The 14,329-nt window shown below is 57.7% G+C and overlaps 1 protein-coding gene across 1 annotated transcript; it reads right to left on the reverse strand.

The window, feature by feature from the left end:
- Position 1: 1 nt before the first annotated feature.
- On the reverse strand, positions 2-14,289 carry CHADL (chondroadherin like). The gene is made up of 5 exons (XM_007099935.4): positions 9,642-14,289; positions 7,959-8,127; positions 5,695-7,398; positions 5,002-5,168; positions 2-4,355 (listed from the first exon to the last, which is right to left on the reverse strand). Exons 1-5 carry the CDS (start codon positions 9,782-9,784, stop codon positions 4,106-4,108), a joined length of 2,433 nt encoding a protein of 810 aa, XP_007099997.2. The 5' UTR covers positions 9,785-14,289; the 3' UTR covers positions 2-4,105.
- Between the last annotated feature and the right edge of the window lie 40 nt (positions 14,290-14,329).

Below are 14,329 nucleotides of genomic sequence, written 5' to 3' on the forward strand. Positions count from 1 at the left end.
CCGGGCAAGGCTGGCGTGACTAGGGCTGCTGAGACCCGCAGACTCGCCTGTAAGCAGCTCCCTCTCCAGCTGGAGTTCCCGAAGCTCTTCCTTACCAGCCTCCATCCACACCCACCGTGTCCCTCAACTCCCAGGGGTGAGGGGCCACACACTGGAGGACAAGTTGGTTGGTTGGGGGGTGAGCTCAGCGTGTGTGTGTGTGTGTGTGTACGTGTACGAGCACACTCAGCATGTGTGTGTGTGTGTGTGTACGAGCACACACATCCCCTGAGAGGGAGGCTGCCACCAGCATTGAACTTAATCCACTCTGGAGCCCAGCGGGGCTAGGACCTGTCCTTTTCATTCCCCTGTTAACCAGGGACGGGTCTGGCCCTGTCAGAAAGTCACAGGGTCGCGACAGAGTGGGGTGGTCAGCCCTGCTGGCTGAGGTGGCCCTGGAGGAGCTCCTGGAGGAAGGGACACACTTCTGGCTCGTTTTCCTCACTGTTTGTGTCCTTAACTCCGTAACATGTTTTGAATCCCCTTCTCTCTAAAGTACCTTCTAGAAGTTCATCTAGCATCTGCCCAAATTTCAGCTGCTTTTTTTTTCCCAGTTAGTCTCCTTTGAAACTGTCTCCTCCCTCTGATCCATTCTCTCTTCAAGAGACCCTCTTCCTGGAACCTAAGGTGATGGCAGGTGCTGTCCTCCGCCCTTTTCTTTCCTTCTACATGTTTGGGTAGAGACGGCACGGCAGGGTGGGTCCCTGTGTCACCCCTTTAAGGGCTGCAGCTGTGCCGGGCGGGTATCTGGCTCCCTGGACTGTCAGGTGCTTGCCAGATGGGGTGCTGACCGTGGATGTGCTCAGGACCCAGCTGTTGGGTGTCATCCCAGAGATGGGGTGACCAGCCCAAGGGGAGCTGATTTCCTGTCAGTTCAAAGAGAACTTGATCCTTTCTCCTTTTCTAAAGGCCCTCTGCAGGCCCACATGGTATAGAAACCAGGCCCAGAAAGCACCCTCTTGCAGCCTGAATTCCCCAGAACATGACTAGGTGTGGAACACAGTGACGACCAAGGACAGGGCAGGTCCCAGGACAGAGGGGCCATGCCTGACCCCACCCCCATCTCACACACACCAGACTTGAGCGGCATCAGCCTCCAGGGAGGAAGGTGGCATGTGTGCACTTCAGCTCCGCCTTTGTTGAGGGTAAACTGCCCAGCTGAGAATCATTCATCATCCCCGGTGCCCTTGCCATTAATGGATCCAATTCTGACTGAAGAGCTTCTAGGAAAACAGGACTTGTATGGCATTTTGGCCTTCGGTTGCTTCTTCCTGAATGGAGAAGTGAAGCCTACAGGTGCCGTGAGCACAACAGGCAGAGCTAGAGGGCGAGATTAGCTGCCGTTCCGGCCCAGGACTGGCCTCCCATACTTAACTTGCGTGAGACAATTGAATCCCTTTCTTGCTGAAGTCCAATTTGTCAGCATCCTGTTCCTTAGAGCGAGAGTGCATTCCGATATGCCACCCAGCGGTGTCAGTTATGAAAATTGGGTGAGTTCACACATGAAGAGTGCAGAACACCTGTCATCTGTCATCTCCGGAGCTCCCTGTCTCCATAGCAACAACTGCTATATCCTCGTTTATGGTTCAGCCATTCCCCTCCCAAAACTACAGGTTCCAGAAAGCCCAAGCCCGTGTCTTGTGTGCCCCTCGTGCCCGGCACAGAGGTGCCCTCAGCGAGTATGTGACAAAGTGTACATAACGTGTTGCTGGGACCTAGAGGTTAATTTGTCATAGATGGAAGTGTGGACCTCTGGGACATCATAGCTCAAGGCACAGAATGAACCTTGTTCCTCAATTGCCCTTGGATGGAACTAAAGGTCTCGAAGTTTCACAGCAGCGGGGCCACCTGGTGGCTGGGAAATATCCTAAAGAACAGAACCACTTCCAGTCCCTTCTCCCACTGTTTGGCGGCCTGCAGCAGCTCCCAGGGGCAGACTAGGCCACGTGCAGACACCGGAGGAAGCCCCCTGCACCCTCCTTTACTGTCACCCCATCTGGACCCTCAGCTCTGCTTAAGGGACGGAAAGCAAGGGGACTACCATTTGTGACAGCCTCCTGTGCCAGGCACTAGTTTACAGGCGCTCACACAGCTTGCTTCATCTTCACAGTAATCCTGTGAGGACACGCTGACTTCATTTTACACATAAGAGAAAGAGGACTCTTGAAAGTTCAGTACCCTGGTGGCTTGACAACTGTTAAACCACAGCAGTGGGAGTAAACCCAGGCTCGTCTACCAGGTGCCTTCGGCCAGGCAAGCCCCAGGCCCAGAACACCCTGCCAGGGCTCAGGGCCCTTATCCTTCTTCGATGCCTTGGTATTCCTGGGAGGAAGCTGCCACTTTCAACAAAGTAAAAACAGCCCATTTGGAAAAAAAAAAAAAAAGCCCATTTGGTGGCGTATCTCCATGTCAGAAAGGGTGGTTGGATGGGGGTGCCCACGAGGCCCCATTCCTGTCGCAGCTACAAAATGTGGGATTGGCGTGGGGGTCTTTTAATGAGAGTCCTGACCTGGTGGTGAACCCGTCGGGGCAGCTGCTCCCGAGTCAAGCTCAGCATCCACGCCGTGCCATTCGTCAGCACAGCTCCCGGCAGAAAGTGCCGCCCAAGTGTTCGCCGAGTATGGCCGCCGTCATTGACTCTGGCTCCAGGTCTCGCTTCTAAGGCTGAATGCTCACCTTCAGCCTGGGGTCTTTTTAGGGGTTCTTTCTCACTCCCAGCCGACCTCCACAACGAACACTGTTTCGGGTTGAATTAAGTCCCCACGAAGAAGATACACCTCAGAATGAGGACTTATTTTGAAATAGGGTCTTCACAGAGGTGATCCAGTTAAAATTAGGTCATTAGGGTGGGCCCTGATCTAATGACTCGTGTCCTCATAAAAGGGGAATTTGGGGCTTCCCTGGTGGCGCAGTGGTTGAGAGTCCACCTGCCGATGCAGGGGACGCGGGTTCGTGCCCCAGTCCGGGAAGATCCCACATGCCGCGGAGCGGCTGGGCCCATGAGCCATGGCCACTGAGCCTGCGCGTCCGGAGCCTGCGCTCCGCAACGGGAGAGGCCACAACAGTGAGAGGCCCGCGTACCGGAAAAAAAAAAAAAAGGGCGAATTTGGACACATCCAGCAGACAGACAACGTGGAGAGACCCGGGAAGACATCATGTGACGGTGGAGGCACGGACGGGGGTTGTGCTGCCACAGCAAAGGAACATCTGGGGCCCGCGGAGGCTGCTGGACGGGGCACAGAAGGACCCTCCCCTCGAGGCCTCAGAGGAAGCACAGCCCCGCCAGCACTTTGATTCCAGGCTTCGAACCTCCACATCAGTGAGACAATACATTTCTGTGGTTCTGAGCCACCCAGCTTGTGGTAGTTTGTGGTACTGCAGCCCTAGGGACCTAATACAAACACCATCTGATGGTCCCCAGGTGCCCCAACTCTTCAAGCTGCAGGTCCAGAGGCAGGCAGGACCCGCTCCCTTCCTTCCCAGAGCCCCCCCCCCCCACCGTTCTGGTCACGGCTTCCCTCTAAGGTCTGCCTCCCCTACATCCCCTCACCACCCAGCACGGGTCGCCACGTGGAGGGGTGCCCATGTCCTGCCCACTCTTCTCGGATGGGCTGCGGGATTTTGCTACAGCTGAGCGTTCCAGTGTGAATGGGTTTGTCTGGACAGCAAACGTAACGTCAAGGGGGTGATGGAGTCCGACCCGTGGCACCAACCACACACCTGCACTCCTGCTCTTCCCGCCCCAGGGATGAGCGAGGCCCCCAAGATCAGGTGGGAACGGGCTGAATCAACAGCAATCTAGCAGCAATGGTCACTGTGGGGGCTCTTCTCACGGATACCTCGGGGCCTGGGACGCTGCAGCTTAATCGGAAAGGCCACCGTCCCGTGGGATGAAACAGTGGGCGGTCATTTCCTTACAAACCCACTCTGGGCTTAGCCCAGAGGTGGCGGAGGTAAGGAGAGGGGGATGGACATTTTTGAACGGAAGCAACAGGGTCATTGCCCAGATCTAGAATCTCATGAAATTGGGACCAAGACAAATCAGACCCCTGCTGCCCCAGGGGCTTTAAAACCTGACCCACCCAGTGAGGCCTCCCTGCACCTGCCCCCGGCCAACCTTGTTCGCTCCCTGCCGTCTTCCCCTCATGGGGGCCCTCCGGGCAGCAGGCCTGGGGGCCGGCGTCCGCTTGGCCTTCCTGGCAGCCCAGCCCGGGCAGGCTTCAAAGACAGCAGCTGCAGCCTTCACCCTCTGGCCACGGGCACTGGGAGGGGCGGCACAGACGGCCCCCACGCGCAGGTTCAGCCCAGTGAGCCACCTGAGGAGAAAAGGGGGTTCGGGAAAGCTTGCTGTGCTGAGCTTTCCTGAGAAGAGCGAAGAGGTCCTCAATGATCTGGGGGCAGTGGGGCTCGGCCACTCACCAATTATGTGACCCTGAGCAAGTCACTTCAACCTTCAATCCCCTCCCTGTAACAGGGGGCCAGTAATAAACAGTTTCAGAGGGCTGAAGACCCAGACGCTGTTCAAAGCAATCTAGATTATCTATCTAATTTAATGTAATTCTTACGACCGCCACCAGGAGGTGGATGCAATCGCTATCATCCCCTTTCCGAGGAACCGGCACAGAGAGGCCACATGGCTCAAAGGTAGATGGTCAGTCACAGAGGTGGATTTGAGCCCAGGTCACCAGACTCCACGGTTCTTGTTGCTTTCTTAGGCAATGACGTAAAGTGCTCACAGACATTTACGAGGTCCCACCCCACTAGGCTGGGCAGATTTCATTCCCACTTTATAGATGAGGGAACGGGCTCAGAGAAGCCCACCCAAGCCCCGTGGATGTCTGGCTCCCCCAGGAAGGGTAGCTGGAAGGATCCTCGCCCGCCGAAGGTGCTCAGATGGCACCAGGGCTTGACTGAGAGCAGCTGGTGGGTCCCCAGCTGGAGGGTTCAGTGGGGGGTGCTTACCTGTGAAGTGGGAGCAGCTGGCAGTCACAGTGGAAGGGATTGCCACTGAGGTCAATGAGCTCAAGCTGGCTCAGGACGGGCAGGGCGGGCAGGGCCTGCAGCTGATTCTTTTGCAGATGTAGGCTCTGGAGCCGGGGCCCCAGGCCCAAGAAGGCCCCGGGAGAAATCTGCAAGAAGGCGCCAGGCCCTGGTGTGAGCTCCTGCCAGGCGTGTCCCACCCCCAGGCCTGGGAGGGTGCCTCATGCTCCCCGCGCAGAAGGGAAGTAGAGAGCCCAAGATGGGCAGGAAGGGCAGTGCTGGGGTGGAAACCCAGGTTGATGCCAAAGCACGTGCCCTTTGCAAGTCACGCAGACCCCCAGTCCATGGTTCTTTCTGCTCTGCCTGGACCCCCGCATAATGGCAAAGCTCTGCCCACAAAGCGTGCAACAGTAGGTAACCCCACAGCTCCACGTTCCTCTCTCCTCCAGGCCTCGGCAGGGCCCTCCCTGCCAAGCCCCTCCGTGTGGCACAGCATTCCTCCTGGTCTGTGGCCCACACCTAGCTCCCTGGGGCAGGCGCAGGGTCGGGCTCATCTCAGGGACCCCACGCCCGGCCTCAGGCCTGGCACTGCAGGGGCGGCAGTGTTTGTTGAGTGAACACAAGCTGCGTAGACCCTCGTGCCGCCTCCCCTCACCCTGTTCCCCCTGTGCCCACCTGCTCCAGGCCACTGCTGTTCAGGAAAAGGTGTTGCAGCGAGCGGCCCACGGGCCAGAAGGCCCCATCTCGCAGGGTCCTGAGAGGGTTCCCCGAGAGCTGCAGCTCCAGGAGGGCAGGCAGCCCCTCCAGGGCCGCAGTGGGCACCTCTCGCAGCTGGTTCCTGTCCAGGTGCAGCTTCTCCAGCTCCTGAGCGGGGCCCAGTGCCCCGGGGGACACTTGGGTGATGCGGTTCCCACTCAGGTAGAGCCAGCGCAAGGCCCGAACGCCTGCCAGGTCCCCCAGTGCCAGGCGGTCCAGAGCGTTGTCCTGCAAGTGCAGGGAGAAGAGGCTGGGCAGGGCGCGCAGGGCGGCCCCTGGCACCTGCAGGAAGCGGTTGCGCTCCAAGTACAGGTAGCCCAGGCAGGGCGCCCCTTCGAGGGAGGCAGCGCTGAGGCTGGAGAGCGTGTTGTCCGAGAGGTAGAGGTAGAGTAGGCTGCCCAGCCCCACCAGGGCGCCTGCCTCCAGCTCCGTGATGCCGCAGTGCTGCAGGTGCAGCGACACCAGCTGGCCCAGGCCCGGGAAGGCCTCTCGGGGCACCAAGGGGAAGTGGTTCTGCCTCAGGTCCAGGAGCTGAGTGTCGTTGGGGAAGCCGCGGGGCACGACCTGCAGGCCGCGGCCCTCACAGCCGCTGTGCCGGGACTCAGGGGCGCACACGCAGGCGCGCGGGCAGGGCCCGGCCGCCCCAGCCTTCTCCTTGGAGGTGCCGGCAGGGACACGGGGCCGCGCGGCCGCCACCTCCTCCTCTTCCTCCTCTTCCTCCTCCGCCTCGGCTCTGGGGCAGCGCAGGTCCGAGGGCCGCAGGGCGTCCAGGGCCTCGCCGCGCAGGCGCCGTGGCCCCCCGCACGCGCCGTCCGAGCGTACGCGCGCACGCGCCAGCCACTGGAGCAGGGGCCTAGCCCGGCAGTCGCACCGCAGCGGGTTCCCCTGCAGCCGCAGCCGGCGCAGCTGCCCCGGGCCCTGCAGCGGCTGCAGGACATCCAGCTGGTTCCCACGTAGGTCCAGGGTGTGCAGGCGGGGGCAGTGGGCAAAGGCCCTGGGGTCCAGGGCCTGCAGGGCCCCGTGGTCCAGCCTCAACTCCCGCAGGCCGGGCAGCACCAGCCCGTCCTCCTCGCCCGTGTAGGTGAAGGGGTTGTGGCCCAGTTCGAGGCGGGCCAGGCCGCGGGCCTGGGACAAGGTCGCCCCGGGCAGGGACTGCAGCTCATTGTGGTGCAGGCTGAGCCGGCGCAGCGCGGGCAGGCCGGCCAGGGCCTCGGGGGCCAGCACGCTGAGCGCGTTGTGGGACAGCTGCAGCCAGCGGGTGCGCACCAGCCCCTGGAAGGCCATGGCGGGCAGGTAGACGAGGGCGTTGTGGGCCAGATTCAGCGTGGCCAGCGCGCCCAGCGCTCCGAACGTCCCCGGCCGCAGCTCCTCCAGCAGGTTCCCCTCCAGCTCCAGCCGCCGCAGCGAGCCTAGCCCGTCCAGCGCCTCCTGGGGCAGCGTGTTCAGGCGGTTGGAGGCCAGGTTGAGGAGGAGCAGGCGGCCCAGGCCTCGGAAGGCACCCTCGGCCACCAGCTCCACCTGGCAGTGCCGCAGGTCCAGGTGTGTCAGGTAAGGCAGGTCCCGGAAGGCAGCTGGGGGGATCAGCTTCAGCATATTGCCCTGGAGGTCCAGCCGCTGGGTCAGCTGAGCAGGGAGAGGTAGGGGAGGCTGAGCGGCACCAGGACCACGGCCTGTGCCCCTTGCTAACCCTGGCCTTTGCACGTGCTGTTCCCTCACCTGGAACACTCTCTTCCCCCTCATGTCTCCTCCATTCTCTTCATCCTGTTCCCTGACACCTCCTCCTGGAAACCTTCTTCCCCAGCCGCCTGGGTATCCCCTACTCTAGCACTTTTCACGTTGAATTGTCACTGCCCCTTTACTTTCACTCTTTTCCTCTAGCTCTTGACTCCATAGGACAGAGACCATACCTTAGTCCAGTATATCCCCAGTTCTCTGCCACAGGGCCTGTAATTAACTCAATGCTGTATCTATATAGGTCATCTAACTTGTTCCAATTGCATAGCATTTTAAATAGATTGTCTCCCTGTTGTTGGTTATTATCATTCCCATTTTACAGATATGAAGACTGAGGCTCAGAGAGGAAAAGTGACTTGCCAAGGCCTCCCAGCCCAGCAATGGCAGATCCACTGGTGCCAGCCCGGGCTCCTCCCGCTGTCCTCCCCACCCCATCTTGCCCTGCTGACCTCAGGGATGGCATTCGGCACCTCGGTGAGGTTCTGGTGCCGGCAGGCAACGTGCTGCCTGGAATTGTCGCAGACGCAGGTCTGTGGGCAGCGCTGGGCAGCTGCATGCCAGGTTGGCCCCAGTGGCAGCAGCAGAGGAAGCAGCAGCACCGCGGAGACACGCTGGGGGCTGGCAGAGAGAAGAAGGGCCCGGTGTTCACGGGAGCCAGGGTCCCACACTGTCCACTCACTGAGCCCCAGCTCTTGTCCCAGAGCCCCCTCACATGTCTTCCTCCGTTGGCCCCGGGGAAGCTGTCATCACCCGGAGCCTCCAACCCCTCCACAGAGCAGAGATTGCATTGTTATCCCTGTTTCACACCAGAGGAAACAGGCTCGGAAAGGCGACCTGGCAAGTCCCTTTGTCTGTCTGCCCAGTGGGCTCGGTGAGGCCTTGCCGGATGCAGTTCAGAGGTGTGCCCGGGCTGTGCAGAGGCCCCCGGGTCCTCCCAGGCTGAGGTTGGCGGTGGAGAGAGAATCAGCCGTTCCTCAGACGGAGGTGGCAGCAGCACCACGGTGGCAGGTAGTGTAACGGCACCCACGTCGGGAAGACAGCCTGGCAGCCGGAGGGGAGGACCCAGGGCTGGCCCAGGTTGTGAGGCACGACTTGGGGGACCAGGTGTCGTGGGATCCGAAAGCCCCGAGGAGCCTTAATGGCCGGTCAGAGCCACTCTGACAGGCAAGCAGGTGGCTCCGACTTCTCTCCTGTTTAGTCGTCTGTTGTCCTCTCTTCATCTTAGTGCCACCCCGCTGGCCTGGCCTGGGATCAGGGGGAACTGCGGGTCTGGCCTTGGGGCTGTGCTTTGGGCAAGGTCTGTCCACTTTCCTGTCTGTCCGTCCACTCCCCGTCTACCCAATACCCAGCTGGACGCCTTTACCTCACAACTACAGCCTGCCTCTCCACAGGGAGGGCCGCGCCACGGTGGCCCTCCTGGCTTCCCAACTTCCGCTCAGCGCCAACAACCGAAGGGAACTTGCCAAGATACGGACGGGCCCTGACACCCCCGGCCGAAAACCCTCCAGCCTCTCCTAACTGCCTTTGCTGGGAAATCCTGACTCCTGATTCCCCAGCTGGTACCCGCTCAGATCCTTCAGTGTCGCCGCGGGCTCCCCACCGTCAACACGCAAAGCAGCTCCCTCCTCGCTGCCCCACCAGCTTTTCCCTCTGTCCTCAGCTCTCTGAGCAGCCCTTCCTGATCCCTGGGCTGACTCCCACCCTGAGCCTCCCGTTTCCACTCACTGGGTTGGCTGTCACCATGCGGTTTTCGGTTTCCTTGGGGTCCCAGGGTCCAGCCCGGCCTTGGGGCTGGTGGCATTCGGTAGAGCTGTAGTGAGGCTGAGGCTCAGGGCAGGTCGGGGGGTGTGGGGTGTGGGGACAGATCCCTGAAGGACAAGCGTCCAGGCCTCAGGCCTGCCTAGCGCTCAGACAGGCTCCTGGAGGACTAGCCCAGGGGAGCTCCTGGGAGCGGCCACGTTCACCGTCTTCCTCGGAACCCATTTCGGAGAGACCCTTGGAGAATCTCTGCCCCGGGAGATCCCAGAGCCCCTGTCCCCCAGCCCCTGAGAGGCCCAGAGAGGGGCAGGGGCTTGCCTGTAGCCACGCAGCTTCTCTAACCCCCCTTGCCACCGCAAGACCCAAAGACTCACCCCGCCATGCCGATCGCACGGCCAGTCCAGCCTGGAAATGCAGCACAGGGGAAGGTTGGCAACGGTCCCTGCCTGGACGCCAGCGGGAGCCCCCCTCCCAGCCCGCAGACCTGGCAGCGGGGACAGGGCTGAATGGGAGGCATTGTGAGGTGAGGGAGGGGCGGGCATGGCGGGAGCAGCGGCTGAAGTTGCAGGGCCTCTTGCTCAGAATCCTGGCCCAGACCTGAGACCCGAGTCCCTGGAGCGGCCGAGCAGGGAGGGGCCTCAAGGGGCTGGCCGGTGGGTCCCAGACCTAGGCTTCCTCCGGCTGTGTCCCTGGGCAGGGCTGCACCTCGCCAAGCCTCAGTTTCCTACTCTGTGAAAAGACAGAGTATCAGTAACTAGCTCATAGGGTTGCCCTGGGGGTTAAGGTACATAGTAGGTGCTCAAGGACAGTTAACTCTGCCCTGTTCGTGCTTATAATAACATTTACGTACATTGTTTAACACTGTACATAAATTATTCTGCAAATTTGTTTTTTTTCACTCAACCTCAGCGAACTAAATTGATTCTTCTTCGTTATACTCATTCATTTTGACTTGTATAGTATTCTACTGTATAAGTGTATCAACTTATTCATTAATCTTGGACGTTTAGGTTGCCTCCAATTTTTTATTACAGTGTTGCAGAGAATACCTAAATACTTATCTTCCTGGAGGCGTGCATTTTTTTTAAAAAATGAAATAGTTCATCTAGATCATAGCAAACGTTTAAAACCTTTATGTATGCTATGATTTTTCAGATCCTATGATATTTTAGATCTGTGTTTCTGGTGGAAATGCAGCTTTCATTACTGTTTTTTGGGTTTTTTTTTTTTAAAAAAAAAAAACAGAACAAGAAATAGTGTCACACCACACACAGACTTTTTATTAACATTTATTTGGCTGCGCCGGGTCCTAGTTGCAGCATGTGGGATCTAGTTCCCTGACCAGGGATCAAACCTAGGCCCCCTGTATTGGGAACACGGAGTCTTAACCACTGGACCACCAGGGAAGTCCTGACACACAGACTTCTGCACGTGCTTTATTTCACTCAGCAAATTCTATCAACAGTATTGCACAGGGTGCATCCTTTTTTATCCCACCCATATTTATTTATTTATTTATTTGGCTGCGTCGGGTCTTAGTTGCGGCACACGGGGTCTTCGTTGCAGCACGTGGTCTTCTGTCTAGTTGCCGCACGCGGGCTCCAGAGCGTGCGTGCTCAGTAGTTGCGGCATGAGGGCTTAGTTGCCCCGAGGCATGTGGGATCTTAGTTCCCTGACCAGGGATCGAACCCTGCGTCCCCGGCATTGGAAGGTGGATTCTTAACCACCGGACCACCAGGGAAGTCCCCAGTGTGTATCCTTTTATGTCTGGCTTTTTTTTTTTTTTGGCTGCGTTGGGCTAGTTGCGGTGAGCAGGGGCTGCTCTTTGTTGCGGTGCGCAGGCTTCTCATTGTGGTGGCTTCTCTTGTTGTGGAGCACGGGCTCTAGGTGAGCGGACTTCAGTAGTTGTGGCGCGTGGGCGCTAGAGCGCAGGCTCAGTAGTTGTGGCGCACGGGCTTAGATGCTCCGCGGCATGTGGGATCTTCCCGGACTGGGGCTCGAACCCGTGTCCCCTGCGTTGGCAGGCGGACTCTCAACCACTGCGCCACCAGGGAAGCCCTGTCTGGCTCTTTAAAATCAGTATTATTTCAGTGAGATTCACCTGTGGTGCATATTGTAAAAATTCGTTCATTTTTATATAGCATTCCAGCATTCCCTTCTATAAATATTCCACAACAGCGGCATGGGATGGAGGCAGGAGTGCAGTCTGCCCCAGACGCAGGTAATAAGGAGGTGTACTGTCTCAGTCTCTCTCCTCCCTTTCTACCCAGAGGCAACCACTTTCATGAAGTAGTATAATTTTACGATATAGGGCATTAAATTTTTTTAACGTATCAAACAGTGCATATTATTTTGCAAACTTGTTTCTTTCACTCAGCAGTGTTTTTTGAAGATTTACTCAGTGGATACAGGTAGCTTCTGCATCCGGTTTACTCCTTTTAACTGCTACATGTGATCTCACTGCATGCATGTGCCATAATCTAACTCTTCTACTTACGGACATTTGGTCATTTCTTAATTTTCTGGTATCCCTCATCAGGCTGCCGTTGTACTTGTCCCCTTGTGTACACATACAAGTTTCTCTCAGGTAGATCCTTAGACATGGAATTTGGGGTCACGGGCTACATGCATTTTCAGCTTTCTCAGTATCTGCCAAATTGCTGTCTAAAGTGGCTTTTATTAGTTTGACATCCCTCCAGCAATGTGTAAGATGTGCCAGATTCACCTCTTTCCTGGTGTCACCTCTTTTAATCGTTATTTGCCAGTCTGGTCTGAAATGGTATTATCTGTGGTTGTATTTCACATTTCCTTATTTTCCAGTAAAGTTGAACATGATTTCCTTTTTTTAAAAAAAATTATTTATTTATTTATTTTTGGCTGCGTTGGGTCTTCGTTGTTGTGCACGCGGGCTTTCTCTAGTTGTGGCGAGCGGGGGCTACTCTTTATCGTGGTGCGCGGGCTTCTCATTGTGGTGGCTTCTCTTGTTGCGGAGCACGGGCTCTAGGCACGCAGGCTTCAGTAGTTGTGGCACGTGGGCTCAGCAGTTGTGGCTCGCGGGCTCTAGAGAGCAGGCTCTGTAGTTGTGGCGCACGGGCTTAGTTGCTCCGCGGCGTGTGGGATCTTCCCGGGCCAGGGCTCGAACCTGTGTCCCTTGTATTGGCAGGCAGATGGTTAACCATTGTGCCACCAGGGAAGCCCGAACATTTCTTTTTGCTCTTCGGGTCTCCTCTTCTGTGAACTGCCTGTTTATACCCTTTGCCCAGTTTTCAACTGGATGTATATTCTCAACATGAATCCTTGTTATATATGTTGCAATGTCTTTCTACTCTCTCACCTTGTCTGTTAACTTTTATGATATTTTTCGTCATTGTTTTTCACTTTCTATTTTGAAAGAGGCAAATTTTCTTATGGCTTGTGCTTTTTGTGTCAAAAAATGCTCTCCTGTGTTTAATTTTCCTTTAAAAAATATGGCTCCTTAGGCAAATGGATTTGGATCACTTCGAATCTTGGTGCACGACGGTGGCCTAACTGTGCTTCCACCCCGTCCTGTCCCCTGCCCTCCCCAGACTAACTCCTATCCTGAAAGCTGGGCTTGTCACACGCACACACATGCCCAAACACATGTTCCGTTTACTGGCTTTTGAACTAAGGGCGTTAGACAGATTTTCTTCACTCGACGTCACTATCGGCCCACCCATGGCGTGCACGGTGCACGCCGAGCCGCAGTGGATGCATTTTCACTGCTGGGTAACGTTACGTTGTGCGGCTTTGCTCCTGATCCATTTTCTTGATGTGCCTGTGAGTCACTTCTAGGTTCCTGCCATCAAACAGTGCTGCTAGGAGTGCCTTCGGCCATGCTTCCTGGGGGTTTTCCAGTCTGAGCTTTTAGAATGGAATTGATGCTTTGTGAGCTCCCGGCCCATAGCCGAGCTCCTTTTAGTGGGAACAGCCTGGTGCCGAGCAGGCCCTTCGTATGTGGGGGTCACAGGCTGCCCAGGCAAAGGCATCTGTGATCTTGCAGACCCCAAATCACGGTGCTCAGGGACCTGGAGCCTGTGTAATCTTAGGGTTGGCGTTTGAGTCTGGGGGGAAATTCCCTTTCTCAGTAAGCAGCAAGTAGAGGCCCCCAGGCCCTTCCCAGCACCTGGAGCTGCTCTGAAGGGCTGAGTGGGGGCGGGGCACCCTCCTTGGTCCCTGGGTCCCAGGAGTCAGGCACCGCCGACCTGTTGCGAGGTTAAGTAAACGAGATCTGTGCTGCTTCTCTCAGTCTGGTCTGAAGCTTGGACCCGCATTAGCTAGGAAGGAACAAGGGCCAGCCCTGGGTGGCCTGGAAGGGGAGGAGCACCCAGGCCAGAAAACCTTGGACAGACCCCTATTCGGCTCCAAGTTGCAGTTTCTCCGTCTGTCTCTCACATATCACCTGTGAAAAGTCCCGTTTGAACCTCAAGACTCAGCTCTTGCGCCCCTAACTCTGACCTCACTGCCCACAGCCCCCACTCTGGGCCACACATGGTCTCCTGCACCAGACTGGGAGCTCCCCAAGGGTTGCACCTGCAGGGCCAGGCAAGGAGATGGGGGTGGAGTTGGTTGGACCTCCACCTGCCTTATCACCTGGGAGGAGGGGAGGGCAAGGGCCTGGGCATCGCTCCTGCCACCCGGCCTAGAAAGATGTTGCTGGAGTAGTCCGAGGCCAGTAAAGACACGCTGCCCCCTAAAAAACGTCGGAGGGACCTCTCCGTCCCTGTGCCTGCTGTCTAGGAGGGGCAGTAAGAAGTGCTGGGCTATCGTCACACCGCTGTGGCAGCCGGAGGGGAGGGCCCCAGGGGAGGTGACCTCCACTCTGGGCCCCGTGGCGGCTTCCCAGGCAGGCCCAGGGGCCCCCTGCCTGCGCAGCCAGCAGGGCCTGTGGCAAACTCTGGACACCGTCCAGCTCAGCCAGGCCCACCAGTGGAGCAATGAAGGGGCCAGTGGAGCAGTAGCCCAGAGGTCGGGTAAAGGGTGAAGTAGGGCCAGGCAGGTGAGACAGGCCCCAACTCAGATCCTCCCCTGCCCGCAGCAGGAG

Source organism: Physeter macrocephalus, unplaced genomic scaffold, assembly GCF_002837175.3.
Source record: "Physeter macrocephalus isolate SW-GA unplaced genomic scaffold, ASM283717v5 random_19, whole genome shotgun sequence".
In the NCBI taxonomy this organism is placed as follows: domain Eukaryota; kingdom Metazoa; phylum Chordata; class Mammalia; order Artiodactyla; family Physeteridae; genus Physeter; species Physeter macrocephalus.

Excerpts from the sequence above, each read along its gene's own strand:
- CHADL (XM_007099935.4), bottom strand. The coding sequence starts at position 9,784 with ATGCCTCCCATTCAGCCCTGTCCCCGCTGCCAGGTCTGCGGGCTGGGA. Across the intron at positions 8,128-9,641 it reads CGTGCGATCGGCATGGCGGG|CCCCCAGCGTGTCTCCGCGG; the intron begins GTGAGTCTTTGG and ends TCTCTCTGCCAG. Across the intron at positions 4,356-5,001 it reads CAGCTGCTCCCACTTCACAG|GTGGCTCACTGGGCTGAACC; the intron begins GTAAGCACCCCC and ends TTTTCTCCTCAG.